This window comes from Metopolophium dirhodum, chromosome 1 (genome assembly GCF_019925205.1).
Source record: "Metopolophium dirhodum isolate CAU chromosome 1, ASM1992520v1, whole genome shotgun sequence".
Classification (NCBI taxonomy): Eukaryota; Metazoa; Arthropoda; class Insecta; order Hemiptera; family Aphididae; genus Metopolophium; species Metopolophium dirhodum.
Window position 1 is genome coordinate 67,975,998 of NC_083560.1, and position 18,392 is coordinate 67,994,389.

Consider the following 18,392-nt stretch of genomic DNA (forward strand, 5'->3'; position numbering starts at 1 on the left):
AAAATCATTTAACAATACTTTACCTTCTACTCCTTTTGGGTTATTTAACGCTAAACGTAGAAAAATAACACAAGAAATTGAACCATTTGATTTTAATCAATCAGCAAGCAGTTTTTCACCTGCAGATCACATGTCTACAGATATGATTAATTTTACTTCATCACCTGATCCTAAGACAGGCAGAGGTTTATATAAAGATGTATTACCTCAAACACAATTAGTTTATTATGACGATCCGAATGAGCTAGTAACTAGATTAAATCTTCTGACATCATCACAAAGTGTTGGTAATACTGGTGTCAATAATGAAATTATATCTATTTTAGAAGAACTGCGTGAGAGAAATATTATAGTATAATGTCAACCTTAGAGAGTATAGCTAATGAGCTACATCGACCAGCGAGAAAAATATTTCCTAGACGTAGTGTGGTAACACGGTTTATTGACGACCTCTGGCAAGCTGATTTAATGGATATGCAATCTCATTCTAAAAAAAATTATGGTTTTAAATTCATATTAATTGTTATAGACACATATAGCAAATATGTATTTGTGGAACCGCTGAAAAATAAATCAGGTAAAGAATGTACAAAAGGAATGTTTAATATATTGAAAAAAGCTAAACCAAAATTTTTACAGACAGATAATGGTACAGAATTTTACAATGTCCAATTCCAAGATTTAATGAAAAAATATAAAATTAAGCATTACAGTTCATACAGTGTTATCAAATGTTCAATCGCGGAACGTGTGATTCGAACTCTTAAAAATAATATATATAGACATTTTACTGCAACAGGCACATGGAATTGGCACAATACAATATCAAAAATTATACATAACTATAATAACACAAAACACAGAACAATCAAATGTACACCTAGTGAAGCTCGAATGGGTACAAACAGAATTAAATTTAACACATATATAAATTCTGAAACATTGTATAAACCAAAATTTAAAGTTAACGATAAAGTACGAATATCTAAGTATAAACATATATTTACTAAAGGATATACACCAAATTGGACAACGGAAATATTTACAGTTTCAAAAGTTTTACAGACAAATCCAGTAACTTATCAACTAAAGGATGAATCAGGCAGTATAATTTTAGGTGGTTTTTATGAACAGGAAATTAAATTAACTGATTTTCCAAACACCTTTCTCATTGAACGTATTGTAAAAAAAGTTGGGAATAAAATGTTTGTTAAATGGTTAGGTTTTGATTCAAGTCAAAATTCATGGATAACATCATCAGATATTTTAAAATAATGTTTTTTTATGTATTATATTTATTTATTTATTTATTTATTTATTTTTTTTAATAAAATAAAATATCAGTTTTTTTTATTAAGTCGAATTAATTATTTCACATGATCTCCTGATCCTCATTAGTCTGTTTTGAAAACTATATATAAATATATACAATCGATAAAAACAAAAAGCGTCATCTAGTGGTAAATAAATCAATGAAAATAATAATATTGCTGTATTTTGTTCCGCTAGATAACGCTTTTAAACTGAGTCATTAAGTTTATAGTGACCATAAGCTAAAGTATTTATCCCGTCATCCATTATATAACGTTTATCATCGTTTGCACTTAGAACAAGTTTGTTCATTGTTTTCGAATGAACAACATGTTTATTTGATTGGATAAAATTCATTTTTCTATGAGTTTGTTCATCCTTGAGAGTTTTATGGTTTATAAAAGCGTTTAGTATATTCATATAATTGTTAAATTGCATGTGATTTTTAATTATATATTTCTTTACGCCTTTTGCTTTTTTTTTCTCAGCGCCATCTATAGTTTTATAAGCATATAATTTCGGTCTTAATGAAACGAATTCTTTAATTATAATTCCTTTCATTTCATCTTTAAAGAACCCTGGTTGATTTTTATGAATTTCACTAAAACAACAATGGTCTTTAGGATAATTAGATGTGTCAAAATATGGTAATAAACTATTTTTTAAATCGTCAAAAAAATTTGTTGTTTGGATAGCATATATCAGGGAATCAGTATCCGAATATAAAGAACTAATTTTAGTACCATACCTTTTCTTCATTACATTATAATGGAAGTCATACATAAATGTTTTCGAAACGTCTAAAATTGCAAATCCTACATAAATTGCCTTGTCGAATTTAATTGTTTCCTTATGCTGATGAATGGCCATGAGATTCTTAGAATATATAGTTCTGTCTTTAAAACTAGTTTTCGCCATTAATTTCCTTGCTTTTTGTTCTGAAGAAACCAGTTTTATAGAAGTTCTTGCTCGAACATTCTCCATACATTTACCAAAAACGCTATTAATTAGCAACTTCCAGAAATCCTTCTCAAACTCGTTTTTAGCTTGTACTCTCATAGATGTACATAATTTTATGTATGATGCCATCCATTTACTTTGGGAAAAACGGATAGCTCGATGAATTTTTACTACTTTAAGACCGTGAGAAATTGCTTGTTTTAAATTTTTGTAATGTACAATATAGTTTTTTTTCGGTGATAAAGTAGTTAACAATTTCTCAACTTTCGAATTTGGTGGACATTCGTTAAACGGTAAAAATGGGAAATCATTATGATATTTATGTAGATGTTTAGGATACTCAATATCAACTTCTAATATATATCCGACTTCTGAATCATCAGCGATTTTAGTTACATCTATGTTGAGATCGTCAACCCATTCAAAATCTTTAAAAGGTAATTCTGTTAACATAGACTTCCCATACAAATTCACACAATCGAGATATGTAATCCATGTGATCGGTTCATTTGCATTATAGTCCAATCCTTCGATATTTGGTATGTTTGCCTTAACATATCTTTTGGTTGATTGGCATATCCCGCCTCTAATCGATTTTTCGAAGAAAAGCAACATGTTATACTCCTTTAACCTTGATAATTTGACCTTGGTATACTTCAGCATACAGTCAAAAGCAAACCCGGGAGCAGTCATATAATGAGCAGGATCTAGTTCGAGCGTAGATAAACATAAGTCTCTAAAATTTTCGAACACATCGGCTAGTATGCTAACATCAGTTTTTAAATAAAGATCGCTATATTCACCTAAAGTCTTTATATCAAATGTATGCCATACATTTTTAGCATGTATATAATCTTCATCACTAATTTTCTCGTCTGTTAAAGAGTTATAAAATTCTAGCTTTGATGGTAGAAAAGTATCATCTAATTTACTCCAATTATCGACATATTCATAAGGGAAGACTCCTTTTCGTGTAACTAAATCTAGTGCTTCCGCAGAAAATATTTTAAGAGTTTCTCTAAATCTCGACTTATCTTCAGATAAATTTTCCGCAAGTTTACTTAATGACTCGCTCATAAAACGGAATGTATCAACAAATTTTATACTAAATTTAGGTGCGATTTCCTTGCTGAAGGATATATATTTTTCTGATGAATTAGGAATAACGTGAATATTTTGATCATCGCAACCGAGCTCTCGAATTATGAAATGGCTATCGTACGATAAATTATGAAAGAAAATTGGAATGAATGATGGATTAGTTATTTGAAAATTACATTCGAGACAAAGACATTGTCTATATTTACCAGTAAAATGACAGTGATCTCGAACTTTAATTAAATTATTTTTTTTAAAATGTTTTGAACATTTTTCACATCTTTTAATTCTTTGAAAACGTTTTTCTTCTTTTTCAGTTAATTTACCCATTGGTGTAGCAGTTTCGTAAATTGTTTTGATATTATTTCCGATATCAATCATATTTTCCATAAATTTTTTTGCTGCATTTTCACCTCTATAAATAACCACCTTTCTAGGAATCTTCAACTGTTTTACTAACTCTTTTGGTATAATATCATAGTCGACTTTTACATAAAACCCATAACTCATAATTTCATGTAAATGTGTAATATATGTTTTTTTTTTTTTACAACTCTGAATGAATTCATCAGGTTTTTTAGGAGTTAAAATACATTCGAAGTCTGCATAAATAACAATTGGTATCCTTTGAGTTTTTTTATAACTTTTAAAATAAATAAAATCATCATCTCCCTCTTCAAACATTATAGGTTTCCCTAATTGGTTCTTTCTACAATTATGTTGATGTTCAATCAATCCTTTCATACCCCAAAGTTTGCTTTTACACGGTTTGTTCCCAAAAGTAGTAAAACATCTTTTACATATAATTAGCTTAGTACAATTTTTAGTTTTCTGACTTCTAACGAATCTTGAAAAATTTTTTATATAACAGTAATGTGATGTTTCATCATTATTGAACAGAAAAAGATCGAAATGTTTTTTTCTTTCAGTATTACAAATATACAAAGGAAAAATATGTTTTTTATCATTTAAACTATAAATATTAATTGATACATCGTTTGTACGTTCAAATTTTTTCATCTGACTGATTGGTGTTGGAAAATCAATACATTTAAAATCTAAACCACTTTTTGTTTCTAACATTTTAAAATATTTCTTATTCAAATAAGTTTTATTCGATCGATTATCAAACTTAGATAGTATTGAATATTTAAAACATTTAGCATCGTTATTTTTTACATTTATAATTGCTCTTTTATCTTTTATATATTCAGGTAGATCTAGATACGTTCCTCCTCTGAGAGGATTCACTGTATTAATTCTCAATTGTAATACATCTATAGTTTTAAGGGACCACCCAGATCCTTTCGCTAAAAACTGGTCTTGTTCAGATAATAATTTATTGAACATTCCATTTAGTAATTTATTGAAATTGGATGAATTACATGCAAGTGTATTAGAAGTTTTGAAAGCTATGTCCCGAACTTCTTGAGTGAGTATTCTTTCGTATACGCTATCCACATGTAAATTAAATTTTATAGATGATTGTAAACATGATTCTTTTAACTTTAAAATTAATTTATCTCTAACATAGTTAAAAAAAAGCGTGTAATCTATAAAATTTAAAGTATTCTTAATCAAAAATGTTTTTGAACATTTCTTAAATCTCTCGATTTCAAATAAACCTTCGTCAGAAGATGACATCCGCTCGTGTTTTGTAACCGTTTTTCTTTTCATTATGAAACTGAAAAAATAGATTAAATAAAAAAAAAACATAGGTAAAAGCAATCATAATATTGTAAATTTATTATAACATCAACTTCTTTTTTTTTAATTCTTATGCAAGCAATTCAGAATATTGTTTTCAAAATATAATAAAAGTATTAATTCCAAATTATTACAAAGAAAAAAAGAATTGGTTAATATAATAAGAAATTACTCAGATTCTAATTCTCTTAACCGATTGTTTAGTTCTGTTAACCGGCACTGAAGATCTGCTTTACATTCACTTGAATATTTTTCGAAACTATTATGTTCATTTATCAATTTATTTTTAAAAACTGTTTTTTTCTTAATACAATCATTAATTTTTGTAAATACTTTTTGAAATGCTTTCCGTTTCTCGATACAATAGCGTTTATTGTCACGCACCTGCTGTTCTACTTCTAGAATTCTGCTTTTAACTACGTTTATTTCTGAGTTCATGATTCTGAAAATTACATAGAATTTCAAAACTAACTGTTAATTGATACGTTTTTTTAAATCTAAACCACTTTTCCTAACATTTTTATTGCATTAGTTTTATTTGAACGATTATCAAACTTATCCAGAATTGATGATATAAAACATTTATTATTCTTCAACAGATATTATATACACAGGGATGATATATTTTATAATTTATGACAATATCATTCGATATATTTTTATAATATAAAATAATAAATAATAACAAAATAATTTATTTGTAAAAACAAATTTTATTTTTTGGAAAAACTGAATATTATCAATATTTGTCTAATTGTTCATACAACTCACTAAGACCTTTCTGTATATTTTTTTCACAAAGAAACGCTATATAATTTGAATTTTTATAATTATTTATCATCGTTTGTTTTTCTTCTTCTAATATTGCTCGTGTCGTTTTCAATCTCGCTTTCAGAATCTTTATATTTATTTCTCTCAAGTTTTTTCTGAAAGTGACTTTAATTTCATCCATGCCGAGGTTGTTTTCGTCACGTTGTTGTAATATGGAGTTGATTTTTTCTAAGATAAGTGACGACTCCATTTTTTTTTTTTTGTTTTTTTGTTTTTTTTTATTCTAGAAAAATTGAATAGAAATAAAATAATGTACAATAATAATAATAATTTATTATTTTATTTTATATTTAACTCTTTTATATAAGAAAAAATTGTGTTAATCATAATTTACTAACATGTTTAACACTTAAAAGCTATGGTTCTCCTTGGGAAAATAATAATATTTCTGTTTTTACAACATATTTCCAAGTAAGGACTACTCTTTCTGCTAATTTCCCTACGACTCCGCCTCTACTTCTTAATTTGTTGACCACTAGACCAATTCCAGTGGCTTCTAAAAGTTCTATAGTCATCGGTAGTTTCGAAAGTTTGTATACACATTCATATATTTGTTCGTTGTCACAGGCCTCATCAGCTCTTACGATTTTTCTGGCGTAATGATTAATCACTCTGACTGACCTATATATATATATATATATATTTATATAAATGTTTCTTTATTAGGTTAGTTCACATATAAATGCTTATATTATTTTATGAAACCAAGTATAATATAAGCATTTATATCAAAATAAAAATTAACTATGATGGTAGATCGTGTATAAATTATAGTTTTCAATGATTATATTTAGTTTGCAGAAACTAACGAATAATTTAATAATAACGTAAATGAAAAAAACAATACTATATTATAAACTATAAAAAAGAAAATTACATTGAATACCTATATACATAAATATAAACTTATAATATTATTACTAATTATTCATAACAAATTTAAAAAAAAAAATTTTAACCTGATCTAAATCTTTCGCGCTTAGATTCTGCTGTTGTAATAAAATCTAACCTTTTACCGAAACAGTGTTCTCGCTTACGAAAATTTGTAACATATAAATCACTATATTTTTTACATATATCCATTTTTTCTTCTCTTAATAAAACTAATTTTGCGTTTAAATCTTTTATATAAGAAAAATTTGGGTTAGAGTTTGTTCTACTTAAATAAATAATGAATTTCAGGTTTTTAATTTTTTTTTTGAGATCTTTATATTCATATCTTTCTTTAATCTTATTTTCATCAATCATCTTCGTTAAGGTTACAATTTGTTGTCCATAATATTGAATTTGTTCATTACAAAAATCATATGAATACCAAAAATTCATTATCTGTAATTTTTGACTAAATACATTAGTATAAAATATAAAATATTATATAAATCTAATTATTTAAAGCGATTATTTATAAAACAACGAATGTACGTATATACGTATATATAATAATAACTAATTATATTATTCAAAGCTAAATAAAAAACCTTTAAAAATTAGACAATATAGCATTTATATCATAAAAAATAAAATTTTAGTTGCTAGTGAAGCTACGTCACACGATAATAGAAAAAAACGTGATAGTTTATATGTTAGTTAATAGTAGATAGGGCGATTGTAACTATCGTAGAGTTCGTACGGTAACATTACGTTGTCACGAAAGCAACTACGTGTTTACTATCAACGTGCGACAGCAGCTTTCGAATAATCTTAACGTAAAAGCAATAAAAAAAACATTATAGAAAAAATAATTTAAATTTATATATGTGTATAATATACGTTTTAGGATATATTTTATACAGTCATTAAACATTATTGAATATTTTAATATAATAAAAAAAATTTTTTATATTAAAACATTTTACGTAAGATAATATTACACGTGTAATACAACAATCACGTTATCTATAAAAAATATTTATAATCAGCTATAGTATTTTAACATTGATAAAAACAAGGTATCGTGCAACAACTACTAGATAACGGTATCTATAGTAATTATCATGAAAGAGATTGACTATTAAAGATTTTTGAGGTTAGGTAATAATTATCAATATTATTGATGAATAATAAGCCCGATGTTCTATCTTATCTATGTAAATCTATGATAGTATGGTACATCAGTCATCTTCTATACTGTGTACGTGGTGTAATTCATTTTAGTATTATTACTCTATGGTGTAATTATAACGTATTATTGTTACTTGATCATAACTTAACAAAAAAAAAAGAAAACAGCTTATATTATAGTAGTGACTAAAAGTGAGAGTTGAGAAACCGTCTTTCAACTACTTCTATTTTAATGTTTTTATTTTAAATAATCTATGAAAAAAAATCTTTAAGTCTAAACACTCAATACCCATAGTAATATTATAAAACTGTATTATCATTACAACAATAAATTGTTATTATTCTATTTTATTTTTTAAAAAAAAAGAAGTATGATGTTAAATTAAATAATAACAATAAAAAAAAAAAATAGTACTTACATAGCTTGTAGAAATTGAGGTACTTTTTCTAAGTATGATGGCTGGTCTATTTGTTAGAGTTGTTTTGGCAATCTTTTGACTGCCCGTTGAAGATGTTTGGTAAACTGCTGGCTGGCTGTTGTTTTGGCGAAGAAGACTGTTCTGCTGCTGGCTGCTCTTGGAACTGCTGTTGCTTGAACTGATGACGATAAGCTAAGAAATTCTGGGTTTTATACCCGAAAATAACCCTCTCTTCTCTCATTAGAATTTTTTGTGATGGATTTAAACATTTCAACTTATTTTACATCCTGTTTTAATATTATAATGGCATTGACATTAAGTAAATGTGAAAACATTTGACTGAGCAGGTTATATTAGCAGCAATTTAGATTCATATAATATAATTGGTTTTTGAGAATGAATGTATACATTCTAAGCATTGACATTTAGTAAATGTGAAAACATTTGGCTGGACAGGTTATGTTAGCAACAATTAAAATTCATATAATGTAATTGGTTTTTGAGAATGAATGTATACATTCTAATTTATTTTAAATCCTGTTTGTAATAATTTAAATTCATGTAATGTAATTTGCTGTTGTATATGAACATGTTTCAGCACCCATCTAAGGTAAGGTTATTGTAGAAATTTATTCAAGGAGGGTATTGACCATGGTAAAAGGTGAATGTCATAAACATTTGGCTGGGATAGGTTATGTTAGCGTCAATTTAAAGTCATGTAATGTGATTTTGCTGTTGTACCTGTATGTTCATGTTTTAGCAGGTTTCTATAATGTAAGGCTATGACCATTTGTATACTTAATTATTGAAGTAGTGGTAAAAATCTGTGTATAAAAGACAGAGGGAATTCTCTAATATTCACCAGTCTTCAAGATTTCATCCCAGGACAAGAAGCTCAGTTCAACAGAAATACTACCAAAATAAAATGTCGTACCGTACAATTGCTTCAACTGATTCAGAGGTTAGTAACTACTTAGTAAATATCTTATAACCATAGAAAATTGGAGGCCGGTCGTAACACCACTCAACGCTATGGTTATAATTCTTAAAATAATATTAAATGACTGATTATAACATAGTATATTGGAAGTGCGTCGTAACATTACTCAACGCTTTGGGTATAATTCTTGGGACATAGAAAAAATATATAATGGAAAAAAAAAACAGTAAAAAATAATATACTATGTTTTATGTTTCACAGAATGAACATTTTAGCGAATCAATTGATATAAGACCGTCTTTTTCAAAAACAAAACCTGGATTAAAACGTTCTGCAGAAAAAACAAGTGTTAAAAAACCTATGAAAAAGAAGCAGAATAAAATGGTAATAAAAATAATATTTTTTCCTAATGATAGCATAAATAATTTATTTTTTTTATAGAATGCATCATACAGAGATAATATCAGCGAACGCTTGAGATCAGAAGATTTTGATGTTGAAGTATTTAATTCGCTAACATTCAGACAAGGAGATGGCGTTGTGACAATAAAGACGCCTTTTGAAGAAAAAGGAAAGGATCTTTGGGTGCTAAGTCATTATAAGGTTACTAACATCGAGAATGTACCAGTAAAGGACAGGTAAATACATTGGTTTAAATTTAATAACTATTGCTGAATCTGTTTTTTTTTTTTACTGATTTTATTTACTTCTTTTGTTTTTAAATAAAATAATTTGTTGTAATAGATGGAAGTTCAGTGAAGCTACTGTTAGATTGTACACGACCGACGAATCAAAAGATCAAACACTTCATACTGGTCTTAATGAGACAATGCAAATTATATTTGATAAATTACTAACCGATCCAAAGCGTCAAACTATTAAAAGCAAGACGGTTGTTTGATTATTATACGGAAAAATGAGTTTCATTTAATAAAACAAAATATTATTATACATGTATGTTTTTATTTGTTCAATACTCAAAGGTCTTGGAAAACATAAACCTATAAACTATATAGTATGTCTGAGAAAAAAATTTCTAATTGAAACATTGCTATCAATTCTGTACTATCAAAATTTAATCTACTTATTTACTGAAAACATAAAATTTGAAACTAAAACGCATTAAAACTATTCTTTATGATTAAAGGTGACATATAATTTAAGAAAAAAAAGCAAGTTTATTATTGAATAAAAAAGTTTTTATTTTTTAAATAAATAATTATTAAACATATTTATATATTTTATATTATTAGATCTTGTAAAATCATATCGGACAATGTGTTAAAATGAAATTGTAATATTTCATATAAAAATGATGTGTCATCGTTCTGTAAATGATTATAATAATTAAAATCATAGTTTTGAATATATTGGTTGGTAAATTCGTTCCTTTGGCAAGTGGATGGCAGACCACGGACATCATTTTTAATTAGGTCATATGCAGTGTTGAAAGTAATTTGATAATTTGCTAAACGTTTTTGCTTGTCTACCACATACAAATCAATCAAATTCTGTAATTGACGAAGCCGGTACAAATCTACGTGTGTCAAGGTAATATATTCCTCGTTTAGATGTAGGGTAATTGAACTCTGTTTAACATTAATTGAATATGAAAAGGAATCGGTAATCTTTACACGCCTCACCCTGGTATTTAGGTTATTAATAATTGAATTGTAATTAGATTCAGACATCAGTGTGAACCATTCTTCTAAACTTAATGTAATAATTTTCTTTGAAAGTTTACATTCTAATAATAAAATAATTGAAATCTGCTTATTAATTAGTAATCCAACTGTAATACTTTTCTTGTTAAAAGCTCGGATGTCGAATGTAGACTTACAGACAATTATTGGCGGACTCATAATGAAGTTTTTTTTTGCTAAAAAAGTACACAATAAAAAGTAGGATATAACTGTTAGGAGTTATACATTGGACTGTTAGTTTTTTCCTTTGCAGTCATATTATATACTAAAAACTCAGATAAAAAAAAAATGCAAAAAATGTGAACGTACAGTTAGCGAATTAGTGCATACTAGAGAGGGAATTTACATATACTTACTAACCTGATACCTGAAAAACATTTTAAATTATTATATACGCACTAACCCGCTAGGCTATACGTCCACAAGATATTAAATCGAATAATAAAACATTTAAGATAAAACATTCAATTTTTTTTTATTTTTTTTTTTTTATTCAATAGAGCAAATATTATAAACAGTATATTATATAAAAAAAACATGATTTAACAAATGGTGTCGTACGAACCGGTTTCACAATTACAAATAACTTCGGTTTTACAATATTTACTTAAGACTTTTTGAACAAACTGATTACCTTTCATTAATAATACATATAAACATTTTGGTGAGAATCGGGTATGTTCTATAAAACAATTATCATCGATTTCAAAACTATGTAGAATTACTCCACACCAATGACATTGAACTGCGTCATCGAGATTGATATAGTAAAATCCGCATTCCGAGAGCTTGTACTTATTCTGACCGGTATTTGGAGGAAAACTTTTAAAAGATCGTAACCTAGATACAAATGCAGAGAATTCTGGATACGCTGGCGTTGAATTGAATCGTATTTGATCGACCAATGACTGGACATCGTTTGCGCATTTTTGAAAATTCATTTTTGAAGAAATTAAATAACTTATACAATTTAATAAAACTTTGAGAAAATAAAGAAAAATGAGACACGACTTGAGTGAACGATGGATCATTAGTAACTGAATATGAAAAAAATAATCAGCAATCAGCTTAAAATTATTGTAAATAATAAATAATGTTTTTATCATTATTAAAAAAATCAGTGTAACCAACATGAGTAAAAATGAAATACAGTACATTTTTTTGAGGTAAAATTTACTAACAATCAGTGTGAAATGTGTTACACGGTAAATCTGAGTGCTCCAAGGGGGACATTCCCCCTTGAAAAAAAATTTTTACCGTGGAAAAGCTGGCTGTGAACATACAAATATATACTACTAGTTATCTAGTACGACAAAAATATATCGGACTTGGTTCCAACCCGGAGGGAGAGGGCCATATAGATCGACTAATACTCCCCCGAGTGGGACATCGGCCAGAACAGATCGCATTTCCCCTTCTATACGGACTGTGGACGCTTTAGTCTTCTGACACAACACACAACTTCGGACTACTTCTCGGATACGTGACTGAAAGCTTTTGAAAAAACAGAAATCACGTATGGTGAGTATGCACTCCTTTGGTCCGACATGGCCAAAATGACGATACACCTGCGTGATCAGTTCGTCTACCCTGATGATGGGGATGTAAACCAGCCATTGATCAGTAGACTTGTGTCGTCGATAAAACAGTACCCCCTCTACTAAGCTATAGTGTTCGAGATACGGGGTCTGCTAACTCTGGGGGTCTTTCAGCAACTGTTGAAGTCTATCGAGGTTAGGGTCCTCCCTCTGGGACAAGCAAATTGATTTGAAAGACGATATTTGACGCTCAAACTCGGCTTGAACCTTTTTTGACGTGATTGTTAAAACACATGGACAACTGGATATTACCTTCTCCGCCTCCTCTCGTCCGGCAGGACTTCTGGATAGAGCATCAATAACATTATCTGAGGCGGGGATGTGTTGTACTTGTAGATTGAACTCTTGAAGGTGTAACGTCCATCGAGTTAATCGAGCGTTTCGCAGGCGACATTGGAATAAAAAAGCTAAGGCTTGATGATCAATCAGGACAGTGACTGGGTATCCTAGGATGAATACCCGAAACTTCTCACAAGCAAAGACTATAGATAACAATTCCAATTATGTTATGGAGTAATTACGCTCAGCCGTGCGGCTAGCAAAAGATATGGTACGTCGGTCTCCGCTTGGAGAGATTTGAAACAGCTCAGCACCGAGTCCAACTTTACTCGCATCAGTCTGAAGGTAAAACCTCTGGTCGAAATGTGGATGTGACAGATATTGTTCTGTGAATGATTCACGGACCGCATTAAATAGCTTCAGCTCTTCATACCCAAAACGCCAAGTACAATCTTTTTTGATGAGTTCAATAAGCGGGCTTATAATTGAGGCATGGTGACACGAAAATTTTCGATAGAAATTACAAAACCCGATAAATGATTGTAGCTCTTTTTTATTCCGAGGTTGGGGAAACTCACGAATGGCTTGAAGCTTTGACGGATCCATAGACATCCCAAGTGGAGTCACAATGTGTCCGAGGAACTTGATCTTTTGTCGGAGAAACTCACACTTGGACAATTTCAATGTCATTCCTGACATGGATATTTATTTAAACAAAGCGGCGAGGCGTACAAGATGATCGTCAAACGAGGTGGATGAAATTAAAACGTCGTCGACATATATGTGCAGATCGTCTAGGTTGTTGTCTGTCCCATTGATTTTAATGTTTAGCACAGCCTCTAATGCTTTGCCGAATGCTGTATTCGAAATGTTTAGACCGAAAGGTATGACGCAGAACTGATAGGTCCGCCCTTCAAAAACAAACGCTGTGAATTTACGTACTGTGGGATGTAACGGCACTTGCCAATATCCGGCACTAAAATCCAGACTGGAGAAAATTGTTTTTCCCCCGAACCGAGCTAAAAGTTGGTCAAGTGGTGGGGACGTATCGCGCATCGGTAAAATTAACCGATTCACGCGTCGGGCATCGAGACATAAACGAACTGACCCATCCGCTTTCGCTACAAATACAATCGGGTTGCAGTAAGGGAAGGAACATCGTTTGACAACCCCCCCCATGAGAGCATTCGTTGGAGTTCCTTTTCAATAGCAGGTCTACGGGAGAATGGTATTGGGTATGGTTTCATTTTGAAAAGTACATATTCTGATACTTCAAAACAGCAACTGTATAATTTGTTTAGCCCAGGTCGATCATCAAAAATGCTATGATATTGGTCCAGTAGACTTATGAGCTTTGGTCGTTCCTTATCCGGTACTTCTTGGAAATTTACTATACACTCAGGCCATGGTTTTTCAAGTGGATCGGTAACTGGTTGTGTATGATCGACACAGTCCAATGGGTCACACGGAACGGATGTCAGCGTAGAGACTTGCTTTACGAAAGAAATGTCAGATATGCAGTGTTCCATTGCAGTAGGCATGAGTCGGTCTAGTTCCTGATGTACGATGATCTGGGTTATCTGGGTAGATGTGATATCTCCGATCTCTGGTCGGAATGGCGAAACCGTGTTCCATTTCGGGAACTCAACCTGGTGGGTTACATAATTCAAAACGACACCATATCCGGTAAGCCAGTCATCGCCGAGAATCATTTCAGTAGACAGATGGGGAATAACCAGAAAAATCCCTGGAGCTTCATGTCCAAACACACGTTAGTGGTACATACACTTGCCGGGTGATCTACTTACTTCGACCTTGGATGGTGGTGGAAATAGTGACCCCCGTTACGGGAAGCGTAGACAGTTTCGATGCGGTGTTAGTTTGACTCTTCAGGGTCGCGAAAAATTGTTCGGAAACCGCAGATATGGACGCACCAGAATCCAACAGTGCGGACGTACTTATTCCGAAAATTTCGACGTGAAGCTCAGAACGTTTCACAGTGCGTTCAGGAAAATCAATGGGAGACGAAAATGGTTGGTTGCAGGCAGATGGGTTTTGGCTCTCGTCACGTGCTGCAATCACTGGCGAGAAGCTTCCTCGTTTCCCGACACATTTAATTGATGAATGGGCGCCCCGGCTGTAGTCGCAGGCTGATTCCTCGGTGGCTGCTCTCGATTGTACCCTCCGCGATAGCCTTGTCAGTTGTCCTGTGCCCTCCGTTCGTTTTGTTGATTGGGTTGAATATTGTTGTGATGTGGTCGGTGATCATCCTGACGTGGCTCGCAGAACGATGTGGACTCTTCGAATTCAGTCAAAACAGCTAACAATTCGTTTGTATCACTTGGTCCACGTCCTCGTAGGGCCATACTAAGGGGAATCGGATAGTGTTGTATTATTATCGAAACTAAATCAATTGGGTCAATGGATGGTGACAGATACTTTGCCCCGGCAATCCATTGCATGGCATGCGTTGCGAGACCATCGTATCTCGTGTATTGAAATGGCCGAAACACCTCAACGTCCTCAACGTAAGACGTAAGACTCGCAACGGACCAAAAACGTTGACGGAATAATATTTGGAAATCATCGTAGCTCGGAGGGGTGGGGATTAGTGAATCGAACCACAGACGAGCATCTCCATTAAGTCTACGTTGTGCAGAAATTAATTGTTGGTCTGCTGACATTGGAACATTCTCAAAATATACATCTAGCTGGCGGATAAAACGTTCTGGATGGATGGAACGGGTTTGTCCTGAGAATTCCGACACAGCATCGTTGAGGCGTTCTTGAGACCCAAAAAATGACGAATGACCCTGACCTGTGGTATTCAACATTGTATAATTACCCACGGGATTCATTGTTGATGATGTAGGTATGGTGTTCCCCTTAAAGGATTGAAAACCTTGGGACATATCTGGCGGTGCTGGGGTGTGCGTTGGTAACGGCGGGTGGTGTTGGATTTGGTTGTTCGACAAAACGGTTCAAATCACTCCGGATTGTACGAACATCGTCCTCCAGCGAGATTATACGGTTGGTGTTTCGTCCGATAGTTTCATTCAGTTTATCCGTTTGATGTTCAGAACGGGCCATGTCATCTTCTAATTTTGTGGTTCGTGTATCAATTGACTGCCACCTCTCCAAACATTCATCCCACCGCGCAGTCATATCCTCCCTCATGGCCTGGATTCCGGCTTCATTGGACCGTTGACTTGCCAGTAACTGCTTAAACATATTCTGAACCGTTTGATCAGGGGTGCTCGGCTTGGATGTGGATTGACTAGAGATCATCTTTACAGTCTCAGTGGTTCCAGTGTTAATAGACGTTGTCACAACAGGAGGCATGTTGGATCCGGACGGGGTTATAATTTCTGGTTGGATAATTTGATCGATTAATCGGACTGGTGGCTTGGTGTTTCTTTTCCCGGCACTGTCCATCCACGAACAGGTCAACCAATATAGATGCTACGACTGATGAGATTCCAAAAAAAAACAGAAAACCCACAACGAAACGTTCGAAACGTAACAGAAAACGGTCAACAAATTATATTGAGGACAAAAACAATATTAATACGACTGCCGAACAGCGAGAAAAATAAATAAATAAGTATCTAATTGTCTTACGACAAAAGATTAATTAAGAAAAAAACAATATGTAAAACGAGAATGAGTATTCTAGGACAAATATGTCGATAGAAAAATAAGTCCTGAAATAAATCTATCAATGAAAATGATCACCGGTAACGCCGGGACGACACATGAACAACACACTAGTTTGTTTGGTAATAAAATTTTGAAAATCACCGTGGCGCAGGATATATTAGAATATATGTGCATAATTCAAATGAATAGTGTAATAAAAAAACAATAACTAAAGAGTACGAAAATAACTCAATACTACACGAAGAATTAATTAACGAATAATAGTTGTACTCATACAGTACTAGGAGATAAAAAAATTATTATTCGTGTTGAACGACAACAATCAGAGTCGTTAGTACGGAATAATACGAAAACGCGACAATCGTTGAGACTGAAACCACAAGTCGGTAACCATTAATAAAATAAAATGGATATAGTGTTAGGCACCACGCCAAGTAATCATTTTACGCTCCTACTAAGTAGGCACAAATACTCCTGAAGACCTCCCATCCGTGCCTCCTACTAAGTAGGCACAAATACTCCTGACGACCCCCCATCCGTGCCCGGGACGTACAAACGACGGCACCGGTGTGCGACAACCTACATTGTGGGTGACGATAATCACCGCGGGCTACAACGTATGTCAAACTTATAACTAACCGTCGGTGTGTGTACGGGCCTAACATGGATCATTAATTTTTTTTTTCAGTCTACCAACCGGAATTCGACTACGTATAAATTACAAAAAACTCATTGTTGCAAAAATAAAACTAAATTGCACGCGCGTGGATCTATACGTGGACGGAAAAATCGTCGTCAGACAGTTTACCAGGTGAACAAAACAAAATCTCGACTGATGGGCTATATGATCAGGAATAAACTAAATAAATACGCAATACGATAACAATGATGATATACGTAGAACGTTGATACTATCAGAATTTACTAAACAAAATAATATGGGGAACGACCGCACAGCTATGGTGGAACGATACGCACCCAAAAATAGAATATTAATATTATACTGATAGTCAGCGGCGCGGCGGTAGACCGATAAAATTACAGTGCTACTGGTTATGTAAGTGAACCAGGTAAAATGGGATGAGATATATATATACAGGCATACGTCGACGTGTACAGATAAGCACTTTACATTACGCCCCATCTCTGCCGATCAAACTTGCACCATGATGACGAGACACCTCCTGTCGATGGTGAACACCTTGATAGCAGTTTCGCGGCGTTGGTGACGGTGTAGTCCAACAATGACGAAACCTGTCCGGTCAGTTCAAAACACCCGGACGATGGCGACGCACACACGCAATACTCTCCGTTCCCAGCATCGGCGGTCAGTACTCATCACGGAACCAATACCAATATTACACTGGACCATTTCTGGAAAATACGCAGACAACAGTTTTCTCTGTACAGGGACCTATCACCTATGATTCACCGGGCCGGTACCTACACTAAACCAAGCATAACCGTTTGGTGGTTCGAGCTTCAGCCATCACCTTCGCGAACACCCTATGCAACCTCAAAAAGATCGATTTACACCTTTTTTTTTTTTATATATATTTACACACGGATTATTATAATTTTTATTATATTAAATCAACCATATTGTATGTAATTGTTTCCATGGATACCTGTTTCGGCGTTATTGCACAACGACGTCGCGGCAATGCCGCACAGCGCACGTACTTGGCGTGTGACTTCGGCCTTTGACCGGTCGGCGTCGTCGCGACCTTACGTAACTATTCACTTTCACCGGTCATCACCGTTTCCGTGATTAAACATAGCATACCAAAATAAAATAATTATTCGGATACCCACAATAGGTACA

General features: G+C 32.5%; 2 protein-coding genes across 2 annotated transcripts; one reads left to right on the top strand and one right to left on the bottom strand.

Annotated features, from left to right (window-relative positions):
* Nucleotides 1-1,512: 1,512 nt before the first annotated feature.
* LOC132940910 (uncharacterized) lies at nt 1,513-5,046 on the bottom strand. The gene has a single exon (XM_061008715.1). It carries the CDS (start codon nt 5,044-5,046, stop codon nt 1,519-1,521), a length of 3,528 nt encoding a protein of 1,175 aa, XP_060864698.1. The 3' UTR covers nt 1,513-1,518.
* A 2,972-nt stretch (nt 5,047-8,018) lies between these two features.
* LOC132936988 (uncharacterized) lies at nt 8,019-10,278 on the top strand. Its single transcript, XM_061003814.1, has 4 exons — nt 8,019-9,348; nt 9,589-9,711; nt 9,769-9,965; nt 10,072-10,278. Exons 1-4 carry the CDS (start codon nt 9,313-9,315, stop codon nt 10,226-10,228), a joined length of 513 nt encoding a protein of 170 aa, XP_060859797.1. The 5' UTR covers nt 8,019-9,312; the 3' UTR covers nt 10,229-10,278.
* The last annotated feature ends 8,114 nt before the right edge of the window (nt 10,279-18,392 follow it).

Excerpts from the sequence above, each read along its gene's own strand:
- LOC132940910 (XM_061008715.1), bottom strand. The coding sequence starts at position 5,046 with ATGAAAAGAAAAACGGTTACAAAACACGAGCGGATGTCATCTTCTGAC.
- LOC132936988 (XM_061003814.1), top strand. The coding sequence starts at position 9,313 with ATGTCGTACCGTACAATTGCTTCAACTGATTCAGAG. Across the intron at positions 9,349-9,588 it reads TTGCTTCAACTGATTCAGAG|AATGAACATTTTAGCGAATC; the intron begins GTTAGTAACTAC and ends TATGTTTCACAG. Across the intron at positions 9,712-9,768 it reads AAAAGAAGCAGAATAAAATG|AATGCATCATACAGAGATAA; the intron begins GTAATAAAAATA and ends TTTTTTTTATAG.